General features: G+C 41.9%; 1 protein-coding gene across 4 annotated transcripts in view; it reads left to right on the top strand.

Moving 5' to 3' along the window:
* LOC116950482 (ceramide transfer protein-like) overlaps positions 1-26825 on the top strand; it is a 110790-nt gene that overhangs the window by 26774 nt on the left and 57191 nt on the right. Inside the window, exons 2-4 of one of the 4 annotated variants that reach the window (XM_032968321.2) lie at positions 7306-7422; positions 10334-10450; positions 10996-11103. In XM_032968321.2, coding sequence (XP_032824212.2) covers positions 7306-7422; positions 10334-10450; positions 10996-11103 — 342 coding nt within the window. Of the gene's footprint in view, positions 1-7305; positions 7423-10333; positions 10451-10995; positions 11104-19527; positions 20965-26825 lie in introns of those variants that run through there. The other 3 variants (XM_032968407.2, XM_032968484.2, XM_032968566.2) reach the window with 3 other exon arrangements.

Raw genomic sequence — 26825 nt, 5'->3', positions numbered from 1 at the left:
GATGAGATAAGGAAGATGGTATGCAAGATGGCTTCTGTGCTTTATTCATGGTATTCTTCGGTTCTTTCGGTAAAGTCACGTAGATAGAAAAATAATAAAATGATTTAAAAAATCACGACGTTTCGATCGCAACACAAGCAATCGTCCTCAGGTGAACAAATACAGCAGGCGGACTGCTGAGGCAGGAAGAAATATAGCGAGAGCTACTGCAGCCAAAGGTTATAAATGCTTGAAGTAAATGCATGATCGCAGAGCCAGGAATGCCTCGGCTAATTATGTCTGTAATAACCACAATACTTGTGGTCAGAATGAAAACAAAAATAAGGCGATCGGTATTACCTTGGTGTCGCGGCATCTCTTCAGAGAAGTGAGCGACTCGATCAGATGAGTCCTTTTGTCTCGGAGTCTGCTGAAATATCCAAATGGTTGTGTGAAAAGCAGTCCGCCTGCTGTATTTGTTCACCTGAGGACGATTGATTGTGTTGCGATCGAAACATCGTGATTTTTTTAATCATTTGATTATTTTTCTATCTACGTGACTTTACCGAAAGAACCAAAGAATGTGAATTCCTGCAGTCACGAAAGCTTTAAGTCAAGATTATTCATGGTGTCAGTACATTATGGGTAATACTTATTAATAAGTACGGTAACTTTAATTGGCAAGCAGTTTGAAATGCACGGTTGAAATGTTCCTTATATGCTTAGGTTGTTTAAACAAAAAGTGTGTGGAACGAACTTCACCAATGCAAAACCAAGAGAAATTGAAACAATCACACCTGAGTTGTTGTCAAACACCTGGGAGACTATTTCCTGTTGATGGGTTGTCTCTCTCGCCAGCACCATGGCGGCCACATGGAGGTGGAGAGGGATGAAACGTGTCCGATAAGATCCTCACATGACCTTGTTTGTGCCTGTATATATCGACGTGGTTGAAACTGCCATCAATAATTATTTAATAATGCATCACACCTTTATTTAATACCCTATTTTTAAACCTTAATGATGTTTTTTGTATGCTCTTTTCACTGAATTCTATATTGTATTAATTACTCGAACAAGTCAGATTAATTTAGCACTCATGCTTATCACTCACATTTACCACTCGCACTTACGCACGCCCCTGCCACTTACTAAACATTATTATTATTCTGCACTCATCCCACCACTCGTTTAATGTGACGCACACCACTGACTTCCCGCTTCAATCAACGCTAATACTCCCCCAGTCGCATCATTTGCGCTCTGCACCGTCCCGTCGGCTTGAGTCACCATCCATTGGTCCCCTCCTTCCTTCCAGCTCTTTCCCCCCACTGCCGCCTCCTCATGCTTCGTTTCTCTAGCCCCCCCCAACCCGCACTTATAGTGAATGTGCGGGAAATCGGTTCATGGGCTTGGAACCGTGTGGTGCTCCCACTGTGTCCCTGTACTTAACAGCTGATGGTTCTGGGTTATTAAAATGTGGCGCAATATATATGGCCGTATTAAAACGATCGTGATTTACACAAAAGCGCAACACGTTCGACCATTAGACGTGTGCGCGATCATAGAAGATAAATAATAGGTGACGTTTTGGGCAATGGCCCTTCGTCACGACACAGCGAGGCCAGAATGATGACTTCCCCTTATTGTCACCATCTCTTGTGGCTCGGTGCAGCTACGCAACCATTGTGTTCCTTCATGTGAGATGGTCTGATCGCTCCATCTCCATAGCGTTTGTCCTCTTGGATGCGTTCTCTCCTTTGGCTGCCATTTGGGGTATGGTTTCATTCTATGGCCAGCATTAGCACCTGCGATTAGCACGGTTGGCTGCTACCGGTGCGAAATAAGTTCAACATGCATGCAGCATCTTGTTTAGGGATGTCCTGCCCAAGCGTGTCTTTTATGTTATTAATTTTCAATGTGAATTCCCTGATTTGTGTTTGTTTCCTGACCCATGTGTTCATTTCCTTTCTCGGCATAATTCCAAGCATTCATTTCTCCATGCCTCTTTCTGCACTATTCTGCTTTGATTCTATTTTCATTGCCAGTGGCCATGTTTGTGACCCATGCAATAGCTCGCAGTGCGCATTGATTTAAAACGCTCTTCTTCAGACATTTGTATGCTCCATTTAATTATGTTGAACGTTCTAAATGCGCTCTCTCTCGCTCTCCTGCTGTTATCGTCTCTTTATTGAATAATTTTGATACAAATCTGCCTCCGGAAAAACTGTGTTCTGCTTTATTTTCAAGTTGTTTCTCCAGCGGTTATTTTATTGTGTCAATAACACTTTTACAGTTTACGGTTCAATGAGGAAGCTGAGACTTGAACTATTCATGATCAATCGAAAATGCTCAAGAATAAAAAAACACAAACTAATCTATGTTTAAAATCCTTTGGATTCAGCACATGCGCCAAAGGCTCGCCCTCAAGTCACAGTGAAAGCACCCACGACTAAGGAAAGTTTACATTAAGCCCCTCTCTGGGATTCTCAGTCGAAGCGCTTTAAGAACAAAGCTCTAACCTCGGCTAACCTTTTGGGAATTCCAAAAGCAACAGGAAACAAACGTCACCAAATCATAGTAATAGGTTTTACCCTTTTAACTGGCACAAAAACTGACACCTTTATGCAAGGCATCATGTTTGCAATAACCACAACACAAGCAGTCAAAATGCAAACAAAAGAGACAACTCTGATAATAATAACTGTGCCAGTTAAAAGGGTAAAACCTATTACTATTTCGTGTTACTGGCAAAGGAGGTCTCATAATGTAAATGGTCACCAAACCAGTTTGCAGAGCTTGTTTAAACGATTTTAACCTTCACCTAGCGTTACAACAACACACATTTCGTGAGACTACTTAAAAATCTCAGAACATGTTTCTCTGCACCACAGCAGGGGGGGACGTGCCTGTGTCTAAACTAATCCATATTTACAGGTTGCATGGAAACAGCCGATTACACAGCGCACTGCAAACTCAGCCGGGAACATCCCAATGGAATAGACGGCTTATGCCAATTGAAATAAATACACTTTAATATACGTTTCAAATGCTCCGTTCTAGGAGCCCCAAGATAAGCATACTTTCATGTGTCCACTGCAAGCAGTCAATAGGGACGCAGATACCCTTACCCACACATCCAGTTCCACCTGGAAACCAAATGGACAAGTGACTCACTGCCGAGAAACTCGCCTGCCAATAATGCTTCATGGGCTTGCAGTCTGCTCCCCTGAGGCCTTCGCTTTAAGCTTCCCGTGCGCCTACATCCTGCGAGCGAATGTTCCACATTTTCCCCAATGCTTTTACCACTGCTACGGTTGACTACGTGTTAATTTCGTTATGTGTTAACGTAGCGGCGTCTGTCGTGGAACTTTATTAATCTCTATTGCAAGGCAGTGTTGAAACTCGGTATGCGACAATTTTTTCCGTCCTGACGATTTGGTGCATTGCTGGGATTTGATTGAAGAGTCGACCCTTTTTTTGTCGCGGTGAATGCAGCTCTGAGGGGCCGTCCATAAATGACGTCACGCACCTGGGGGGGTGGGGGGGGTCAGACATGTGTGACGAGGAGGGGGGTTGAGAAATGTGACGTCACGTAAAAATGTTCAACATTAAATAAATATAGACAACACGTTCTACTTAATTAAATATACTTTTTTTTAAATATGTTCTCCTACAACATCAGAGTGCAACGCCACATTAAATACTCACTACCCCATGTGTAGTGACGTCACCCGATAATTATTGGGGAGGGGTGCGGCATGAGGAGTGACGTCACCCCCTCATGGTTATTGTGGAGGGGTGCGGCATGTGGAGTGACGTCACCCGCTCATGATTATTAATGAGGGGAGGGTGCGGCATGTGGAGCGCGCGACCTTGTACGTTCGTGTAAATTTCCACGCGGTCATGAATATTAATGAAGGGGGGGGAGTGCAGTGACGTCACGCACGAGTGTAGCACTGTGCTGCGTATATTTATTTTTTACCGTCACTTTCTGTAAAGAAACGTCGTCATATTTGAAGCGACTTTGCGTCATAAATTATTTAATTCCTCTCGACCTTCCTCTGCGTTAGTTTCAAAATCCACCCACTCATGAATATAAATAAGAGGGGGTGGGCCTCGAGTGGAGTGACGTCACCGGGGGGGCGGGCCTCATGTGTTGTGACGTCACGCGCGGGACGCGCACATTCTTGACTCATTAGTATAGGCTGCTGTGCACCTATTTGCTCGTCATTCGCGTGCTTCACTTGCGTTTATACAAATGATTTTTGTTTCAATAAAAAGTTGGCTTCTGTTTTTACCGACAATGATGTGGCTAGGGGTGGGGGGGGGGGGATGTCTTCTCCTTCCCGCTTCGCCTCCCCCAGCCAATTATGGGTGGCACATTTTCCTCTGATGGAATGCCAACAACAGCAGTAGTACATCGGCGAAGACGAGCCGACATGGGTTTTCAATTCGGCAGTTCCCGCAGGCTGGATAATGAGTTCGGGCCTGTAAAGTTGCCTAACCACCCAGTATCACTTACATATATACAGGCACTGCCAATCCTTTACCTGTGTGTATGACCATTCCAGACGTTGACACTGGTCTATACAGTGAACTGGTTTTGCTGGTTGAGTGATCTGGTGGCTTTTGTTTTTACAAAGAACTGCAGTTGTACAGAGAGGTGCCAGGGTCACAGTGATTTAAAAAAAATACCTCCGAGTGTTACGTAACTTTGAGGCTCTAGGATTTGGTGTTACATGCTATTTATGTAGTTTATTGTAAAAATTCGGTCACAGTCCCTGTGATCACTGTTACCTTGCAATTATGGCTTGATTTTTTGGTGATTTGGAAAATGTTTTTTGGTTTGGACATGTTTTTGTTGTAGTACGGAGTTAGACTGATGGCCTTAATCTAAGTTGTCTTGTGGTTGTTGTTTGACTTGAATCCCACAGGGATTTTTTTGCACACAGCGTTGGTGTACGGTGCTTTTTTTCAGGAATATTTTGCTGTTTTTTTCATGGATTTTCTCTTTACACAGTCACATAGTCACTTTAAGATGTTTTCTTGTTCGTGTTTTTTTTGTGGTTGCACCCGATTCAAGAGCCGAATGGCTCACAGGGCTATACCCAAATAAATCAACTAAACTAAAAAAAAATCTGTGTTTAAAGGCCTACAAGTGTCACCGTGGAAGACTTAAATATTGCGGCTAATGGGTGTTAATAAACGAGGGCGTCGTTACGGAGTTCGGTTTTGTGTCCTCGATGATGCAGCTCTGTAATTCAGCTGTTGTAGGGTTTGCGATCCGCGTTCGTGGAATTTTGTGGCAACCATGTGCTTTAAAAAGTTGTGTTCCTGGTTTGAGTCGTTGGATTTTCTTTTTTAAGTACGTGCAGTTGGGTATTGGGTTCTCAATCTGAAATTTCTTCTGCACGATGCTTGTACAGACCGAAAGACCCAAAGAATATAAATACCCATCACTAGATTGGCATTGTTAATTAAGAAATATAACGGATTGTAATACAAATTGCCATACAGAATTATAAAATGAATATAAATTGCTGTTTCCAAATACTTGATTGCTTCTAACACTTCCTACTGGTGTCACGTGTTGTGATCTACACATTGATTTTACAGTAACAGCCTGCCTGTAAAGAGATAATTTATCGTATGGAGCATATTTCAACTTATTCACTGCATCATAAAATGCAATTGTTTGGCAAATTAAGAAGGCCATACCAATTTTATCGTTCCTTGAACGGGATATTTTTTTGGAAGGACGTAATACAGTTTTAGTTTTTTTTTACTATTTTCATACGAAATGTTATTTAAATTAAAAGTTGGACCGCAAACCCCGTGCGTATGTGCACAAATTTCACACGCTCATAACACTTATAATAATTTATTTGTATTGCATTGGCTTTTGTAATTTATCACTGACGACTGATGCTGAGAATAAGTCTTGCAGTCGCATAATTGCTATACTCAAAGCTGCCAATAAACTATTGAACAAAATGGTTAATTTTGATCACGCACATAAACAAGCCCAGGGAATGTGCAAGAAATTACACATCCTGTTGTGTAATTGAGTTTGATTGTAGTTTATATTGCAGCTACGCTTATATTTTTAAAAATTAAACGTGATATTTGCCGATGTGTTCTTTGTTTACGTAACTTTTGGTACCCACGTTGCTTTTCGTCTTGCTATGAATTGCCGCATGAATAAATCTACAAATACTAGGGGTTGTTCGGGGGCTCCTGCGGCACCCCTCACAAACATTTACGGCCTTCGGCCAGGAAGAGTCACGAAAAATATTGCACACGAACGATGCATTCATGAAAGCACCCGATGCTCCGTTTTTAAATTTCAAAATGAAACATCTTTTAAATTGGAATTATGTTTTGAATTAGATAATTTCATTAAAAGCTTATCATTTTACATTTGGAAGACTTCATTGAAAACGACATTTCGTGTGAATTTTCTCTCGTCGTTAAGTAGATGGCCTTGCTGGCTGGGTTCGGTTCGATGCGGACTTTCACCCGTTTGGGATTGAGGGATCGAGATAAGGCGACATAGAGCTGCTGGCCGTGCGAGAAGACCGCCGTCTGCAGATCGATTCCAACGTAATCGAACGTCTGTCCCTGCGCCTCCGTCGTTCATACAGGGGGTGCGTAGGTTTGCAGCGCCCCCTGCATGAAAACGACGGAAAGTGCAGCGTTCATCACAGATAGATAAAGTTGTGCGCTTATGTAAGAGTATATATTGGCATTAGTCATAGAGCTCACATGGTCATGTACTATCAGACAGCCTTCACTACTTTCTTTCCCCTTGTTGGACAATGGATTTTATAACAAATATATTTTATACCAAACTTAATTTTAAAAGTTAGTCAAAAGCAGACCTTAGTCTATAGCTTTTTTTTCCGACTGATTTATTTTGTATTTGCCTACAAAACCATCATATTAAAGTAGCCGCTTGGCAAACTGCATAGCTCCAGTGGCTTCCTAATATCGGAAGGAAGAGCATCGCAGACGGCTGCAGATGCGCTTCTGAATTGCGTACGATGTGGTGACCGTCTTTGTTCGATGGTTTGCCAAAAATGAGCACCGCATGCGTCTCACCTGAATCGACAACACTTATGACGACGTAAGAGGCTTTTCACGTTTATGACCTATTTTGAAATGTAGCTGGGTAACCATGGGTCTGTAGATACTGTTTAAATAAATTTAAATGTATTTGTTGGTAATAATTCAAATACAGATACGTACGGTGCGAAAAAAAGTTCAACATGCATACATCCGCCGTACTGAGCGTGTGTTTGTTGTTGTTGTTGGTGACTGCAGCCGCACGAGTTTGACGAGTGTCGCTTCGACGTCGGCGTCAACGACAACGTGTGGTACCTGAGAACGGAGCACCCGGAGCTCCGGCAGCAATGGATCGAGGCCCTGGAACAGAGCAAGGTACGGTTGGTTATACACAGACATGCGGCTGGGTCACTGCATACCAAATCGATCAAGAGTATACTTTTGATTTAAAGCTTTCGTGACTGCAGGGAATTCATATTCTTGGTTCTTTCGGTAAAGTCACGTAGAAGGGAAACAATACATTTTATTGTTTTATATATATTTTATTATTATTTTATTGTTTCCCTTCTACGTGACTTTACTGAAAGAACCAAGAATATGAATAAGAGTATACTTGACCAAACCCAAATTTAAAGAAATTTGGTGGACAACTTTGCCTTCGGTGAAGAAGGCTGACACCCAAATATTAGGTCAGTATGAGCTCCAGATGTTTAGGTCATCGAAATTTGACCTGACAATACCGTTTGGTGACCTTGGTTTTGTAACTTCCCTTGTAGTTGATGTAGCAGGGGTATGTACATGCGACCGATACACGTGCACCCTGGTTCAGACATGGACGCTTGCTCATGGGCAAAATGGATTCCACCACTACATTTACTTTTGCATTTGATTAATTTTTCATGTTAAGTGTCACCTAGGCTTGGGCTGTAACTTATCCCTGCTTTCAATAAGTGTTCAGGTGGTCGTATTGGCCTTGTATGTATTGCCTGTGCCTGCTCTGTCAGCCAGTGGCTCATTTTAACGTGGAGTCAAGTAAACTGGAAGTATGATTTTGTCCTTTGGTCCATTAAACACTGATGCTTGGTCATGAGCTGGTGTAAGTAGCAGCAACATATTTCACACATTAATTTCATATTCTCCTTATGCAGATGAATTAATTCGACATATATGCTGGGCTGTGTAAACTTGGAAGATCAACATCACTACCCTGTTTGCTTGCAGATGTCTCTCTGTTTTATTCATAAATGATACAAAAAACGCAACGTGGATACTGCATACATGACCCAGTTAAAGTTACAGGTTGTAGGGGATTGATGCAAATGATTATTTACGGTACTGTTTATGAACTTGGTTACCACCGATGCTGCACAGCAACGCACGATTAGGTTTTAAGTTGACTAGAGCCTGACTTGTAGATGGAGTGCTCTTGCCAAAAACGTTTGGCAATCCAGCAGTATTTGCTAAAGAAGCCTATTTATGCTGATGAGAGCCAGGATGTTGAAACCAGGCCACCGCTTGATTGCATGCTTAAACGAATGTCCCTGGAATATAATTGTGTGTAAAGCACAGACAGTTGGATAGAAACATTATTATGTGACGAGACTAAAGGATGTCTACTTAATGATCTAGTTACAATTCTGGGGGGTTGCTTCAGCAGTTTGCATCAAGCTTATTCCAACGAGATTGAAAAATACAATAAAAAAGAATAGAAAATCATCCTTAAAAAAAATTACCTTAATATGCCCTACGATTTTTAATGAACACCACCAACTTTTGTTTTGAAAAGCAGTGTTTTTTTATCTTAAGAAATTCAAATCTGGACTAAATTTAGTTCAAGGGCCCCTTTCACTTAAGTTCTACGATATTGTGATGGTCTGCATGTCGACATGAGAACTTTCAATTATATTTATATTGGTGTGTTTAAATCACATTGGCATTTCACGAGTCATATTTTATTAATACTGTTTTACTCTTATCCTTCGTGGCTATGTACACCTGTAATGCAGCACCGCAGAGGAAACAAGGATTAGTGGATCGCATAAATATTGTGAAACGCTCTTCTCACGGGTGTCGAGGTGCCTATACCCTGGCTTTCCATAAGAAGGCGGTACAGAAAAGTGTGAAATTTCATCTGTTCCATCTGAATGGGATACAGTGTTTCTCCCTCACATGCGTGGGTTTTCTCCCAGTGCTCTGTTTTCCTCCCACATGTGTAAGCACTCATCGATTAGTTGATGAAATCTTAACATTTCGGGAACTGCAAAACTTGGGCAATTGTTGGCGCCAGCTTATCGCCTGCCTTCCTGCCTGTGTGGTTCCTCGCACCGCCTCTTGAGTCGATCTGTCTCTTCGAGAGCGAGCGAATCCTGGGTGGATTAAAAGTTGACACTGTTATTATTAATCTATTTCTGTGTATATTTTTGTTTTGAAACTCTTATCATCTACTAGGTGGTAACAGGTTATAGTATTGTTATGTTGTTAAATGCTTTGAGGTTGTATGTCACTTGAATAAGAAAAATATCAGGGTCAATGGTATTTGATGTTTTTTCTTTCATGAATTGCATTGTTATTTTATAAATCCGGTCTGTTTTCTAAAGCTGGGCACTCTGGCATTTACTTTATTTGGCTCTGTAGTCAATCGAAATTATGCTTGCATATCATTGGTAAGAGGTGGCACTTTTGTTCATGTGTTGACATTCTGCTGAGGCAGCCAAAAACCTGCCATGCTAAGGCAAATGCTCATAATGTAATGGCATAGAAACTGTGGATATAGCACTTTGGTGCTTTGAAAACATTAACAATGATGTATCGGCCATGGTGAATGTGTTTGTCTATGGATGCCTCATTGTGAATGCGTTAGGGGGGTTATGGCTCCGTGGAGAATTTTACAAAACATGAAGTATTTATCTCCCGGACTTATTTCTATTTAATTGTCAAATTGTGATCACAAAATGTATGAACATTTTAGTCCTAAATGTTCTGATTGTCATCAGAGTTTAAATATAAAAGTTATCTGATTGGGCTTCTTTGTCTTAGCAGAAATGGATTTTCCATTGGTGAAGAATTTTGAGTACATTATAATGTCAATATGAAAACAGCTTTCTTACCAAATATCCAGAGTATAACCCATGTCCGTCATACACTAAAGGCCAGATTATACACTACGACGTGATGTATACATAAACACGCGCCTGACACAACAACGATCAATTATTTGGGTCAACGTTAGTGAGCGACAATAGTAACAGGAGCCGCTATGATGTGCCAGTAATGTTATTCATTTCAGTCGATCTTTCGAGAGTCAACTTTATACACTACGACATTCTCATCTTGGGGACAACGTGTACTCTCTGCTGCCAAACTAACTCTTCAAGCAAGAGAAGAGAAGACCTATATGAGAAAGGTACACAACAGTGCACAATATTTGGCGAATACACCATGTTATTACCGAAGCCGTGCGCGAGTGTGCGTTTATTGGTCAGCGCCGGTGCCCGTGTTAATGCCGATATTTCTTAGGGCTAGCATTGTTTCCGTGGCAGAATCTGCAAGCTTCTCTGCAAATTGAGTCACCCCTCTTATGTGACCCCACCACCGCCATCGCTTTTTCCTCCCTCCACCCATGCCATTAAGCAGAGTGGCTTCGAGCATTTCAGGAAAAGTTCATCGTTCTTACGATATCTTGTTTTCATTTTCCTTATCTAGGTTGCAGATTGGTGCAAACCAAGATCATTTTTTCCGGCTATTTTTGAATGCCCGACAAGTTTGGCTTATTCTCTGTTATGTTTTTTTAAAGTCTTCAGCGATCTTAATGGCACCATGTAAAAGGTTTTGTCGAGGCTTGTCCAGGACCAGGAGTGACTCTTACCCAGGCCTCATGGTTCCTGGAGGAGCATGGCAGTTTGAACAATCTAGAGAAGCGCTGTCTCGTCTGCTCCCAAACATCTGCAGCATCTGGGTGCGGTCGTCAGGAAGGACCTTGGCTTCTGTGCTCCTCACGGAGAAGAGGTCGGAGGCAGTTGGACAACACAACCCGTTCGCCTGTCACAGCTCCAATCGGTGCGGGTCAGCACCGTATTGCTTCTGCTATTCAATACAAAAGCAAAAATTAGTTTGAACTACGACTGTGGATCCAACAGTGATGATTATAGTGTTCCTGGGCAGACACCACAACATCATCCACTAGACAGGTGGGACTCGACAGTGAAGTGAAGAACATTCACATATCGCCAGCCGTGTAGCTGCTCACAACACATGTAGCCCATGTAAGAAAATGCATTTAATATTGGCTTCGCCAAGATTTGCCGTTTGAATTAAGTTGACATAAATACATACAAATAAACACCTTATAATAATCCTGATTTGTGATTGACACCAGCTGTGATGTACTTACGTTAGGTGCTCATTCCTCAGCTTGTGTATCATGAGCGAAGCACTGCATTTAGCAACAGAATGCCACCCTACAAACCCTGACCTTTGAAGCCTTCCTGGCTAATCTTATTTTTATACTTTTCACCAGAATTCTCATTTCCAAAAGTGAATTATGATCATGGTGCCCACATTGACAAGACAGCTAAACAATTGGTTTGACTTCTAAAAACAAGAACTATTTTTTTTTATTTTAGCAGGTAAGGCCCCCACTGAGCATTATATAGCTCTCTTTTAGAAGCGACCTGGCCACAAATGATTGCCCAATGAAGTGGCTTATCATGTGGAAATTTATATCAGCGAAATACTCTAAATGCATGTTTCAAACTGTGGAGGAAAAAACCAGAGGGCCCGGATAAAGATCCACACGACCATGGGGAGAACATGCCAACTCCAAATATACAGGCGTCGGGGTCGGTATTGAACCCATGAACTCCTGTATACCGGGTGAGGTAGTTAACATCTCACCACCTCAGTGTTTGATTCGATAACTAACTAAAATTTAATTGAAGATTCCAGCTCAGAGAATTAGTAATGGTCAATTTGGCTTCGGAAGTGGGCGTGGAACATAAAAAAAATGTGGATGTGAGAGTGACGAGTCAGAGAAGTCTAGAACGTGATCGTTTGGTGTGTTTTTTCAACTTTGAGAAAGTGTTTGGTTGTGTAAATAGGGGGAAGGTAATGCAGTAGACTGGAGGGATGGACAGCTGATCAGGTCATTGTATATAGGGTTGACAGCAGTGATGGGAATTACAAATGGAGAATTGTAGCAGGACTTTAGGGGGGAGGAGTGATTTGGGGATGATCCTCACTGTCTCCCATGCTGTTTCACCTCAATACAGAGGCAATTGTGAGGGAAGTAGTGCTAAAATTGGAGGAAGGTGTGCAATTTTTTGGGGTGCATAGGCTATAATCAGTCATATTTGCTGATGAGTAATCCCTGAAGGCCAGTTCTGAAGAGGAGTACTCTTCACCAGATGCTCATGCACATCCATATGGTGTTGATACACGCACATAAAAATGGCGTTAACATTTTTACAGTTCTAATGCTTGCATTAAAGTGACATTAAGGCGAACTGGAAAACCCCCCTGGCCTCTGTTCAAATAAGCCTTCCCAATTACAGAACTGAGGCGGTGGTGGGAATTCTATATTGCTGTACTGGTGCCCAGACTCCCATAGAACTTCCACCATTCATTCATGAGGAATGAGTTCATCCATTGAAATAGGATTTATATACTTGCATCATTAAATTTGTTGGGTTCTCTACCCACAAGCCACCACGGTTTTTCGTGAGTAATAAAAAAAAACAAGTGCCTAACCATAGTGAACTGTTGATTGTAACTAAGTGAATTAAATTGCGTTCATATTGAGATCTATCTGTGCGTGCTAACGAAATTATTTGAGGACGCAGATCCCACTTTTGGCAACTGCCCCTGTGTGGCACAAGGTGACTCAACGCCTGGCTCAGGCAATGGATATTAGGCTGCCAGTAAGAGACAATGATTGCAATGTAGGTAATTTTTGTGTCACTTTTTATTGTTGAAAATTTTAACCGGGATTGACATTGTAATATGTTTGTAGTGAACACACACACACACAGCAGATGATTTTCCATATAGCTTGCTATATGTTGGTGCTGTCAAGAACAGCAGGTGTTGAAGAACAAACCACTCAGGGTCATACATAAGTACTGAAAAACAGTCTAATTTTCAACCGAGAAGATGTGTACAAACTGAGCAATCATTGGAAGGACGTTATTAAACAGTCTAATCATAATAAAAAGGATTCCTGTATTGAGACCCAGAATCTGGGTGGGAGGGGGGGGGGATGAATTTTATATTCTTACCACAGCTATTCTGTAACTGTTGCCTGTGAAAGGATACGATTTTTTTCCTACGTGTCTGTAGTCTGATGTTTAATTAGCATCTGTGGTGCAGCACGTTGTGCAGACGGGCGGTAAGCTTGCTCCCGAGTACCCATTACACGCGAGGCATGCTCGCTGCAGGGGTCTGCTCCCTCGCTTACCTGCAAACAGGCCTTCGCTCGGCATGCTTAGGGTTGGAATTTCAATGCTGTTGACTCATGAAACGAAACAAAACACATTATCATGAAACGCATTGTCAAAATGTAAGGGCAATGTGCACAGAAACCAAGCTTGGTTCAATCATGATAACATATTTGTTTGTTACCTTTTTTAATTCTAATGTTTAATTTAGTGCAGGGTGATGTTTTTAACATTTCCTATAAAACACACTAAAACCTTAGGTTTATATCTGTACACCATATTGGTCCCCTGTCAACCTCAAAGATGGGAAGCTGTTGTCTGACATAAGATTTTATTAAATGTAAGAATCCTGTAAGAAGGATTAAAAAAACTACCGGTCAATTACAAAATAATGTGGATAATTTTATCTTGAGATCACCATTGAACAAGGATTCAAATCACCATGTGCAGTCAAACACTGTGAAGTCATTGCTGGCATGGCTGCCTAATTAACGCTGAATTGTGTTTGATGCTGCTGTCAACGACACTGTTTGGCGTGCACTACAGCAACCAGTAGCAACAAAGCTGATCACAATAGCACACCCGTCGCACTGTAGTAGGTGAACCATGCCACAAACACGGAACGCTTGTGCCTAATGCTCATTTTCTATAGTACCTACTAACCAACTCCTTTCATATATCGCATTAAATGCACCTATGGTGATATAAAAGGTCAAGGGGCAGTCCTGCAATGCATTGATCGCACCACTGCCGGTGAAAGGGCCTCCACTAGAGGGAGCTCATTTATGCTGCCAGGTGGACAGAGGCAGGGCAGATTTAAGAACCTTGCACCAGGGCCAGGAGAATGAACTGGCGACCTCTGAGAGCGCAAACCCAGTGTGCTGATGATGCAGAGGGACAATCCCTTGTGGTGATATAGGGGGACAATATAGCAGACAACGTGTGGATCAATATGCAATTTGTAGGATGTATAACCAGAATCTCAGCATTAGGAGTGTCATGATTCACCCCCATCCTCCCTGCAAATCAATGGATTGTCACAATTCAGTCACGATTCAATTGAAAAAAATCAATTCTGTTTCAACACTGCTTAATGTAGTGACCTCCAGCAGCTGCAGGGGGTTGCAATCGCCCATTACATACAACATACGCATTGAAAAACAACTCTTCTTACACACACGGTGCAGTGTGTCGATCTTGAGATTAGAAATTCACGTGAAGAATAACGCATTTAGCCTCTGCTTGTGAATACTTATTTTGTATGCTTTGTTTTGGAACGCCTTTGTTTTTTGTATTTTTTATTTTCAATAACCCATTGTAGAGTAAATGTAATATTTCTATAGTAGGCTTTCCATTATTATAAATAAATTAGCCAAATGTGTGCCAAAACAGGTAATGGCTCTTACGAACGATGCTGTAACTCACTCAGTAGTGGAATGAGTCAGCATGCACACAGGGAGATGGGTATGGCATGAAATATCATGATGGTCCTGTGGGAATAATAATTTACACCTTTCACAAAAAGTCTCAAGGCACCATGACTGAAAAGAAGAAAGGCATTAAAGAAAGAACCGGGTTGCAGCACGACAGCCGAAGAGGAATGTAAATAATGAGGAAAAAGCTTTTTAAACGGATAGGTTTTTAGTCGGGATTGACTGATGTCGGCACTGTGCAAGCGCCTGGTAATGTGGGGGACCGGAGTGTGGCCGGCATTCCTGATGACCTCATTTGGCCGAAGAGGCCCAGCATCAATCGCATTTTAAACAAAACTTTTTGTTTTTTCACTAGGTAAGGCCCACCTGAGCGAAAAAGCTCTTTTTCAGAAGCCACCTGGCCACAAATGACAGCTCAACGAAGTGGCTCAATATATGAAAATATATTTGCAGGCATACTCTTAACTGGATGTTGATTCTTAATGTGGAGGAAAAAGCCAGACAACTCGGAGAAAAATCCACGCGGGGAGAGAGACACGCCAAGTCCAAATATACAGGCATGGTCAGGGTTGGGTTCGAACGCATAGCGTTTTCTAAAAAGAGCGGCTGTGGCAGGTTAATCTGTAAAGCGCTGCTGCTTCTCATGCTGAGAAATCACAATCTGTAGTGCAGGTGCTCATTTTGCTGCACGACTCCTCTCACCGAGCTCATTGTGCAGCTCTATCCAAACAAATTAAGGCGTTAAACATTTGTTATGGCCTGGGAATAATTTTTTGCATATCTATAACGGTAATTCACGTATGTTTATTTATGGTTTGCTTTTATTCGGGGTGTGTTACTGTGTTAGGGAATAATAGAGTAAACGTATACCCAGGAAAGCTTAACGGAGGAATCCGATTTTTACGATCATTCTGTGAGTAATGGTGAGATAGATGATTGTTTTGTTATTTAATTGTCTGGAAGGAAACTGGAATAAATGTGTGGATATGAGAAGAGATTGGTTTTAATCTGCACAAAATGTACAAAAAACCCAACCTGTATTGTGCGCAACAGACATCTCATGTTCCTGAAACATTTCAAAAAGTCACAGTGACTTGGGTTTGAGATCACAACCTTCCGAGCTGCTTGGTCGGACTATTTGTGATTTGCGAGGCCAGTTTGAAATTGTCAACATGACAGTTTGTTCATTACATTGGTATCTCATGTTGATATAATATAGGATTCCTTTTATCAGCCCCCCTGCAGTTTGTGAATTATATCCTTGGAGGCCATGGGACCTGTAATGCTTCCTGTTATCTATGGATCCACCAAGGTTTTGCAGACGCATTGCTTGGCAGTAAAAAAAACAATTGCAACATTAATATTCGGCTGTATTACATTTTCCATCCTTCAGCCTAGAGTTATCCTGGATTTTGGTGCAATGAGCGCATCGTGCATACAATGCAAAGTGGGGCATCCTTCTCATCTCTCCTAGAGACCTATGGCTCGGTACACCTCGTATTTGGTGGCATTCCAGTATAACTTACTCTCTGAGACTAGTAGGGACAAAGGTGGGTCATGCTTGTATAGGAGAATAGCAATTTACGTATTGTTAAATAAAAAAAAATCCTTATCCACAATTATCTGTGTCACATGACAACATGACCAATCTCCTGTTGCCTTTATTCTTTGAAAGAACTGGATAACAAGAACATCTATCATCCATTTCTTATTTGTGGTCATAAAATGTGGATAAATGGGCAAAATCACACAAGGGCCAACACACATATTTGTTGTCACAATATTTAATTGCCTATTCCTTAACAAAGTGTGCTTTAGTGTAATCATGGGCTTGCACACAATGTACAGAATTTGTACTCAACATTGGGAATGTATTTATACCATTGTAAATATCATGAGCACTGACCCTGAACTGTATGTCTGTGGGTAAAGTCTGGGATAACACGATTTGGCTCCCGCCTTATCTGTTAAAAAATATATATCATAACCGGAAAATCGCGTTCCCTACTTTTTTTGATGCCTGCCTTCTATAACCAATCGTAGCCATCAATGAGAAGTGCAGTGTTTGCCGTGGCTGCATTACTCGTGCGGTGTAGACCCCCCCCCCCCCCTCCCCCGGAGTTGTGCACACGTGTTCACACCTTAGAGAGTTATTTTCTTTCCCCCCCCCCTATTGAAAAGCCGCACTTTAGCATTAACATCTCTACTGTGGCCATCAGCAGGAAATGGTGAACCGGCAATTGATTCCTCACACAGCTCATCTCATATTTAAAATGGTGGATCTTAGGAAGCTATTTCCAGCACGCATTGTGTTTTATCCTTCATTTCTGGCGGTTGCCTGATGAGGCTGGCTGTAATCGCCGGCGAAACGTCGTACTCGGAATTGCAAATGTTGTGGGTTTACTTTCCAACACTGAACTAGTAACACTGAACTCGTAACGAATTGTCATGTTTTGTTTACATGACATATCTTACTAATTGGCCGTTTCTGGTGGTGGTGGTGGTGGTTTTAACGACACATTTTCTTTACGTGATCTAACCCAAAGAAACTCTCATGGATAATATTGGTCGCGAAAGCCGACGTGTTAAACTGTATTTGCTGCTAATGCTCATTGGCCGGAGCCCACCCTGGAACCCGGACAAGAGGAATTGCAGGTAATAGGGTTCTTGATTAAAGGGATTTCGCTGTTATTGGGACCTCAAAGGCTGCTGCTTCTGCATGGTTTATGCACAATGCATTATCCTTGAAATATATACAGTGAAATGCCTCCTATATCACTTAAGTTTCTGTTCTTCCTGTTATTTGCACTCCCGAATTTGATCAGTGGAGAATCCCGTTATCCACACGTACATTTTATTCGTGTTTAGCCACCGAATTATTAACTGCATTTATCCACAGATAGCCAAACTGATTACAGTACTTCCTGCGAATAAACCGCGGATGAATGGAACTGCCAAAGCACTTCCCGCATTAATACAGTTTCACTCTACTATTTGTCTGCACAGATTTATGTTTGAAGGTGTTTGATAAAAAAAAGTTTGGAGGTTTTGTAAGAGACGAATCACCTTAATCCTCCTGTTGCTTTATCCGCACTTACATGCCTTACGACACAATATATTTGTGTTGAATATATATACTGTTGTTTATTTTAAATTAGTGCCAGTGCCCATTTGTTGATGCATCCTTGGTTTAAGTCGGTTATTTACACTGAGCCCATTGCACATTTTTAGTAAGTCGCTGCAGCTCGAACAATTATTTCGCAATTATATTTTTTTCTTTACAACATAATTAATTGAGTCCACTTTTCTATAGATTCCATTTTATAAAGACTACTTTTTGTCTCAATTTGGCTTGCATCTGCCTCTTAAATAACCTCTCTGTGTATGATGATTGCTATCTTATTGTTATCATTACTCTAGGTTTATTTGATTTTAAAAAAAGTTTTCTATAAACATAATGTGTAAATTGGGAAATGATGAAAACAATGAGCTGTAACCTCTCCGTAAAAAGAGCACTCATTCTAAGCTGTACTCCATTGAGGAATCATTGCACATCGGTGTTTCCTGTCATCCGAGCCTAATGATCAGTCCTTCGGTGTTTGTATTTATTCATGGAGCCAGAAGTCATTTAGATTTAATTGCTTTAGGCAGGTGAATGGTTTGCAGTTTGTGACATTTATCCGTCAAAGCTGCTGTAGTCTGACACTGTGTGATAAGTGAGCCAGTGGTCCTGGGTAAAGATGTTTGAACAGAGTTTATCATTGCAGTTGAAGGTTTTAAGAAATTGTGCCAACTATCCAATGACTTCCGTAATAGAGGTTTTTGGGTTGGATCGCGTAAATAAATAAATGTGTCGTTAAAACCCGCCACCACCCGACACAGCCAACTAGTAAGGGTTGTCACGTAAACAGAACATGCCAATTCGTCACGAGTACAGCACACCGGTGTGTTGGAGAGCCAAGCCACAACATTTAAAAACGGAGTACGACGTTTCGCCAGTAATTACAACTAGCTTCATCAGGCGACAGCGAGATTTGTCGCCAGATTTGTCACCTGATGAAGCTAGTTGTAATTACTGGCGAAACGTCGTACTCCGTTTGTAAATGTTGTGGCTTGGCTCTCCAACACACCGGTGTGCTGTACTAGTGACGAATTGGCATGTTCTGTTTCGGGTGGTGTCGGGTGTTAACGACACATCTATATATTTACGCGATCTAACCCAAAAACCTCTTGTGGATGATATTGGTCGTGAAAGCCTACCACGTGTTAAACAATGACTGTAAATTGCTTTATTCACCACTGTCTCGGAATGTGTGATGTGCCATTGAGCTGTTGGGCTTCAACTTTCCTGTTACTTCTTATCCCAAGGCAGTGCGCTATAACATGCCACTTTCAGCCACGTCGTAGTAAGATGATGAAGAAATACCCACTAATTTTGTTTAAAAAATATCAGTGGAAATATACACTTTATTTTTTAAAATAAATTAATTTATACTTTTGTTCATTTTTTATTATAATTTTTTCTATCTACGTGACTTTACCGAAAGAACCATAGAATATGGATATATACAGTCATTCATGGCCATGGCTCATGTATCTAAAGGAATTACTTTTCACATTTCGACGATGGTAATTTTCAGGTCCGTGCACCCTTCTCTTCATCAACCCACACTTGTGTGAAATATCACAAAACACCCCCTCCATTACTACCATGCATAAGGAGGCCTTCATCGAGCAATAGATGCATGTTCATATTTATCTATTTCATAAGATTTTCACAAATTATGTTTGCATTTCAATGTAGGTACACAACAATCTACATGAATGAATGCTGTCACGTTAATGGGTGGCTATAGAGACGGAAACGTTAACCCAGTACAAACGGACTAATTTGTAAATATGCTGACCACTAAGACACTTCCGACTGGTTTCTATACGAGGCCGAGGTTGTATGACACGGCGGAGTAGTTTTGGATAACTGAAGTCGGTAACGAACGCAACATTGCGGTGTGCCTATAAAATAACGTTTTAAATCACTGCATATGATCCGCTGTGACATGGATCAAAAACAGGGACGCACAAAGCAAATGGAATAAATGTGAGCTGTGCCAAAAGTGTCACGGGAGAGATGCGTGCTTCTTGTCGCATTGAAATATATGGAAGAGGAACACGCACAGATCAGAGAACATATGCAAATTAGAGACATCGATTGTTAATAACGTAAATGGGCGTTGCCATGACACTTGAGTGGAGGGGATGATGGCTTGAGGCGCCCGATGCAGTGGCAGCCAAAGGAGGGTAAACATCCCAGAGGGATGACCACCGTGGAGCGGGAGCAATGAGATTGGCTCGTGTGCAGGATCTCGATATATTGTTACATGCCGAGGCCATGAGTGATGGCGATGACTTGGAGAGGCCTTCATATAGCAATGAATGGATCATGGCTGATCCTAAAATGTCAAAGACAGGACGGTTCATTTAAATGGTTTTAAGTCAATGGAATCTAAAATTGGGAAGATGCAGTTGTTTTGCAGTGATCGTGGACTTTCTAACAGTTGTAATGTCGCATATAAACATTACTCAAAATTAGGAAGCGGAAAATAAAATATTCGCATCTCATGCAACTTATTATGTCCCCCTTACACGAGAGATCTCTCTCAGCACAGCTTACAAATGCAAACGCGTGTCAGGATGGCGCCGCGTAACAGACGGACGGAGATGTCTTAGCGCACAGTGAATGGGTTAAGTATCCCCGCTGCTCACTGGAATGCAGCCACACCTGCTTATTGTGAACAGCCGAGGATCCTGCTACAGTGCCTTGAGGCTTTTCGGGGCGGAATTGTGCTGAAATCAGTAGGAGCCACCGATCCAGTTCGCCTGCCTGCAGTAGCAAATGCAGGCGCACCCCACACACCCTTAAGACATTAAGTATTTATCTCGCGGGGGGGGGGGGGGGGGGGGTGGTTGGAGCCCCGAGCACCATCTCTGCAGCACTGGCAAGCGGTGGTGCAAGTAGTAGCATGGCGTGCCTTGGCTGCTGGACCTGCCGAAAGGTAAAACCCGCTTGTGCGTTTTGTAATTTTTGGCTCGTTCAATTTTTGTTTCTGGGATATTTGCATATTTTGTTCGAGCCGCATTGCAAGTGGTTTCCTTGCAGAGTGCATGCAGCTAAATTGCTGAGTTATTAATTCGTGTGCATTGCAGGCATTTTTATAATCTCACGGAAATTTCTTCCTATTATTTATCTTGTTGTTGCTAATGTTGTCAATCAATAAGCAGCCATTTGTGTGCAACATTTAAGGCGCTCTTTGCATTAATACAGATTAGTTGGTACAAGACTGAATGAGATGGATGATGTCTCTGGGTATTCTTTGGGTTGGGCGACCATGAAGCTCAAATGAGATACTTAGAAGCTTCAAGATGCTTATACGCATTTCTTAAACCAGTATTATCTTTCAAGATTGTCACTGTACGGCCTTGTTATTCCATCTCGGTGTACTATATCTCTAATCCCAGCAGTCGGCACAGCCAATCGGTTACTTTAATTTATATATGTGTACAACACAATGACACTTTTAAATCTCCATAAATTAGTGTGAAGTGTGTCATTGGCTTTTGTACTTGCCCTTTTATGAATGTATTCCTTTTAAAATATGCGTTTATCAGGACAGTTAACCTTGGGTCACTTGTTTGGTGCTTTAACAGAATAAATATAAGAAGACAATACATCTCAACATAATTTGTTTACACGTAAGAAATATAAATTATTTCTTATAGAACCCATAAGCTACATGGCCTTCTGGGATGCATAAGTTCAGCAGCATTAGTTCAAGACAAGCCAACTCTGGACCTGTTTCGACATGCAGTATCTTAAGGTGTCATGCTTGCTTGAATCAATGCTGGTGAACTGATCTTAAAGAATAGGACTCTCTCTTTACGATATGGGTTCTTAGTTAAATGCAAATTCATATAATTGTTATATTTTGTCATAAAATAATAGTATATGTGTGAGATATGGCTGGAGGCCCAGTATTTATTGGATGTTCGTGTCGTGTTTCTGTGACTAGTAGTAGGTGAGCTCGTATCGTAATGTGACTTATCCAGGTTTGTTTGTTCTTGTGACTTTGGAAGCGGACCTGTGACAGTATGACCTGGCTGGCCTCAGTCCAATCGGGTTGTTTCGCATAACGTGGCTAGGCTGCTTTGGGCTGACTCCAGACTATATAATTACGTCAGAGCACTCCAGGCAGTGGTGTCACAGCCTCTTGCAATCACTTGGCTTATAATAAACACAAAGACGAGCACAACGATATGAAATGTAGACGTAAAAATGGTTATGAATGTATAGAGTCTTGAAGACAATGGTAAAACTTAATTTTGTATGTAGGCTTTCACGACCATTATTAAGATTCCGATTGAGTTTCTGTTGGGTTGGATCACCGTGACGTTATAATTCCAATGTTCAACTACAGTATACCCATTGCTGGACAAGAATTGTCAATTTCTCTGGCTTTTCAACATTTCTCCGGTTTTCAGTTGACATATTTGTCCACGTGAAAACTTGATTTGATTGGTTCTGTCGGGTGACAGACGGTTATAGTTGAATATTCGCATTCTAATTACACGGTCGAACACAAAAGAAACATAATTTGGATGACTGGTTTTACTTCGTTTTTATCTCCTTCCTCTCTCTCCTACCTCCACCGATCTTGACTGGAATCTTGACCAATGAGGGCACATTAGTCACAAGGCCACAGAGGATAGGGAGATAGAGTATTTGAAGAGGAATACGGAAAAGTGGGACAAACATTGGGGAATGAGGCAACTCTGATGTTGAGAATATGAACCGGAATCTGTCAATCCTGGTAATGCTGACTCGAAACGTTGACTTGACCTTCCTGAGTAACCCACTGAGCATGATGCACATTATTGTGAATTAGGCCATTAGTGTTCGTAAACTTCCCCCCACCCCTGCTTTCCTTGTAATAGGAGATGGCCAATAACATGAATCGGTTTTTAAAAGTGGTCACTAGAGAGGCTTGTCACCTCGCGTGGAATACAAATTGCTTCAAGCCGATGAGCCACTGAGAGACCATTGGCACCCACCATGCGTTTGTGGACGCTCTTATTTTGTAGGATATCTCAAGCTGGATCAAGAAAAACATTTGGGGTTCATATGACAACTAAATGCAGCTGCATTTCAAAAGGATGTATAAAAGCCATTCATGTGTATCACAGGGAACCATAGCTAACATATAGGCATTTATACATATACATACATTTCTATATTAGACACATCAGTCAATCGACCAACCTTTTTATTTTACGTGCCAATATCGCCCTCAATAAAGTAGGCATCAGTGCACATTACAACGGAACAGGAATGGTACAGGGGGCATGGAGCAAGGGGAATGAAAAAATAAACCGGCCATGCCCTCAGTTGCTACCACTGACAGCGGAAGAGAAACAGGAAGGTCTTGAGCCCAGACCATGCCCTCAGTTGCTACCACTGACAGCGGAAGAGAAACAGGAAGGTCTTGAGCCCAGACCATGCCCTCAGTTGCTACCACTGACAGCGGAAGAGAAACAGGAAGGTCTTGAGCCCAGACCATGCCCTCAGTTGCTACCACTGACAGCGGAAGAGAAACAGGAAGGTCTTGAGCCCAGACCATGCCCTCAGTTGCTACCACTGACAGCGGAAGAGAAACAGGAAGGTCTTGAGCCCAGACCATGCCCTCAGTTGCTACCACTGACAGCGGAAGAGAAACAGGAAGGTCTTGAGCCCAAACTTCAGCAAGGGCAGGGAGTTGGCATCACAGATTGCTGGGGGAAGGTAATTACAGACAAAACATGGGCAGGAGCAGAGGGGTATAACCCCTCATTGAATGGAGGCAGTCTGAGAGTTTCCAGCGGTTGCCTGAATTACGCGAGCGGAGAACATGTGTTGGGGAGGAGACCAGGCAGAGAAGAGAGTTGGCATGGTTGGCTGCATACGGCGCGAAATAAGTTCAACGTACATACAGAGTTGGCTACGGGCAAGTCCGTGGAGGATCTTGATGTCGGTGAGGCCAATCTTATAGTTAATGCAGGAATGTTTGTTTGGGAGCTGGTGGAAGGGTCTGAGGAAATGTATACCCGTGAAAGTTAGAGGATTCCATATTCAGAAAGTGGAGTCCTGGGTAGTGGGTGCTTTACCAAACACAGATTACTTCTCATTTGCTAATGAGATTCACACACATTGGAAGTGTCCTGTCTCTTACAAATTTCCACCATGACGTGAGCTCTATGGTGATCAAAGCTGCTTGAAGTACTGGAACCCCATATTTTAAGGCGAGGGTCCTTGCCTTTGAAGATCGGAAGTTCACTTGCATTGGTTCAAGCAGCCCTGACTACTGATGAGACACTGTGTTTTAAAACATAGAGTTTGCTCATCTTGAAACAATGCTGCTGAAATTATGCACTTTAATATGAAGGAGACATGTTTTTTTTACGTGGAGAGATGGATTAAAAGTGAAGGAGACGGCGCTTATTGCATTATTTATATAATCTACAACAATGCTCGTAATTTTTTAGAGTTATGCTTGAAGTAAGGAAGGTTGCCGCGTTGTTGGAAAAGGCTAACGTGCCGGTATGTATTATGTGCCATAGAAAATAATGTTAGAATTGTATATTCAGCCATTTATGCTGGGCTGTTGGAGATTATGAACTAATGCAATGTGTCGTTATTCAGTTTGCTGTGATTTGGCGATACTACAATATATCGTACGCTATAAGGTCCACGATAATCATATAATTTGATTTAAAAAATATCATCATAGTGATTAGGTTGCTCGTGTAATATTCTTTCAGTACTTCAAAATGATAATATTGCAAGCAATCCCAATTCTTACTCTTCTGATTTGGCGACAAAGTAATGGGACGGTTATCTGTTAACTGTATTGGGAGAGAGAAAATGACCGTTTTATTTTTGTCCTTGCAGAAGAGAATTTATTGTCACAGCTGGAACTTATCCAAATTGAGTGCAGAACCGAATCTAATAAGGCTCAACTCTGACACCCTTTTTTGTACAGCCGTTTATGACTCGGCTGACACTGTTATGACTCGGCTGACACTGTTAACTCTCACAGTGCTTGAGAACCTTGGCTCCATCACAGTGGGCCACCCAGATTCGAGCCTCGGTATCTCAGCGGTGCCACCTCAGTGCTTTGAAACTTTTAAGTCACTTGCCTACCTGCTTTTGCACCACTTCAAAATAATTTTTCCAGGTGGCCAGGTGGTTTAGATGTCAGAGCGTTGAGGCGGCACGAATGAGTTTTTGGCCGGGAGGGTTCGACGTTGGGAAACTGCCCATGACTTAAAGCCCGATCTCAACCGTAGCGGGTTGATGGGCTCAGCTCGGTTACGAATGACTGCACACAAAAAAACTCCCCTCATAATCGATTTATTTGGGTTTGCACTTAATTTGACTAAATTCCATTTCTGAGAATTAAAACAATATTTATATAAATGGTTGACTGCCATGCAACAATCTCAATCCCATAGCCGTGTGGGGAGAGCAACACCGCCTGCTGTGTAAAGATAAAAAGTGACTTGAAGGATTTTTTCATAACTTAAAAAAAATCACTTCTGAGTGCCATTTTCAGACAGACGAGATAGGCTTCTCTGTGATATTTACAAATGGATTCTTCTCCTCATGACTAAATTCCATTGGCATGTTTTGCATAAGTTGGGAAAAATAAGACAAAATGTTTAGATAATATTGATCATTTGTCTTGGCACCACCTTAGTGCCACCTACAGAAGCATGAGCAAAACCCTTCCCCACCCATCCTTTGTGACAGAAGCAGCACTCACACAGATACACTCCCCATGTTAACCTCCTCCCCACCCTGTGCTGGTTAGTGCCAGTTGTTCATACACGCACGCGCACGACCTCGTACGCGCACACGACCCCGTACACGCACACGACCTCGTAAACGTACACGGCCTCGTACACGCACGTACACGACCTTGTACACACACATGACCTCAAATACACGCACGCACACAACCTCATACACACACACGCACACGACCTCAGGAATGTTACTGAACAATTAAAATTTTACCAAGTAAGGCCCACTGAGCTATATAGCTATTTTTAAGAAGTGACCTGGCCACAAATGATGGCTCAACGAAGTTGCTTTCTTGTGTAAATTTATAGCAGCGAAATACTCAAAGTGCATGTTTCTATATATAGAGGGAAAGAACTGGAGGACCCGGAGAAAAATCACACGGAGAACATGCAAACCCCAAATATGTATAGGCATGAGGGTTAGGTTCGAACCCACGACTTCCTGTGTACCAGGCGAGGTAGTTAACATCTCCTAGCCATCGCTAGGATCGTTGGCTCAACATGAAGTAATTGTAGTAAAAGCCCTCTCACTGTACTCAATGCTCACCTCGTGTTGGTTGCTGTGCTAAATATATAACCCAATTTCACCCCTTGTATTTACTCCAGGATTCATTAGCAGAAGAGAATTGTTCATCTCAGTGGGGCCTCTTCTTGTTTTAAATAAAGTTAATTGGTTGGCCAAATGCAAGAGGGATACATTACTTTTCCATATCAGTGATGTTCATTGCTGTAATTTTTAAAAATAGAATAAACATGCAGACACCAGTGTTCCCAATGGAAATTATTGTTGCTATTAAAGTACGGAGGTGTTTTAGTGACCAGATTTTTTTTATGTCATATAGCTTCGACTTCTAAACTTTTAAGGAACTATATGACACTGGAAGCAAACTGATATGAAATGCCAGGTAAGATGAGATGCCTCTGGGAACTTTCTGATGGGACTCAGGCTTGAAGTCCAAAGATCTGACCGCACCAGTTGTGTGATATCAGAAGGAAGCAGTGATGCTGTGGGGTGGCATCA

Source organism: Petromyzon marinus, chromosome 1, assembly GCF_048934315.1.
Source record: "Petromyzon marinus isolate PM22_M1 ecotype Great Lakes invasive population chromosome 1, UKy_Petmar_22M1.pri1.0, whole genome shotgun sequence".
Classification (NCBI taxonomy): domain Eukaryota; kingdom Metazoa; phylum Chordata; class Hyperoartia; order Petromyzontiformes; family Petromyzontidae; genus Petromyzon; species Petromyzon marinus.
The sequence above is the reverse complement of the archived record's forward strand: the minus strand, read 5'-3'. Positions and strand labels throughout refer to the sequence as shown.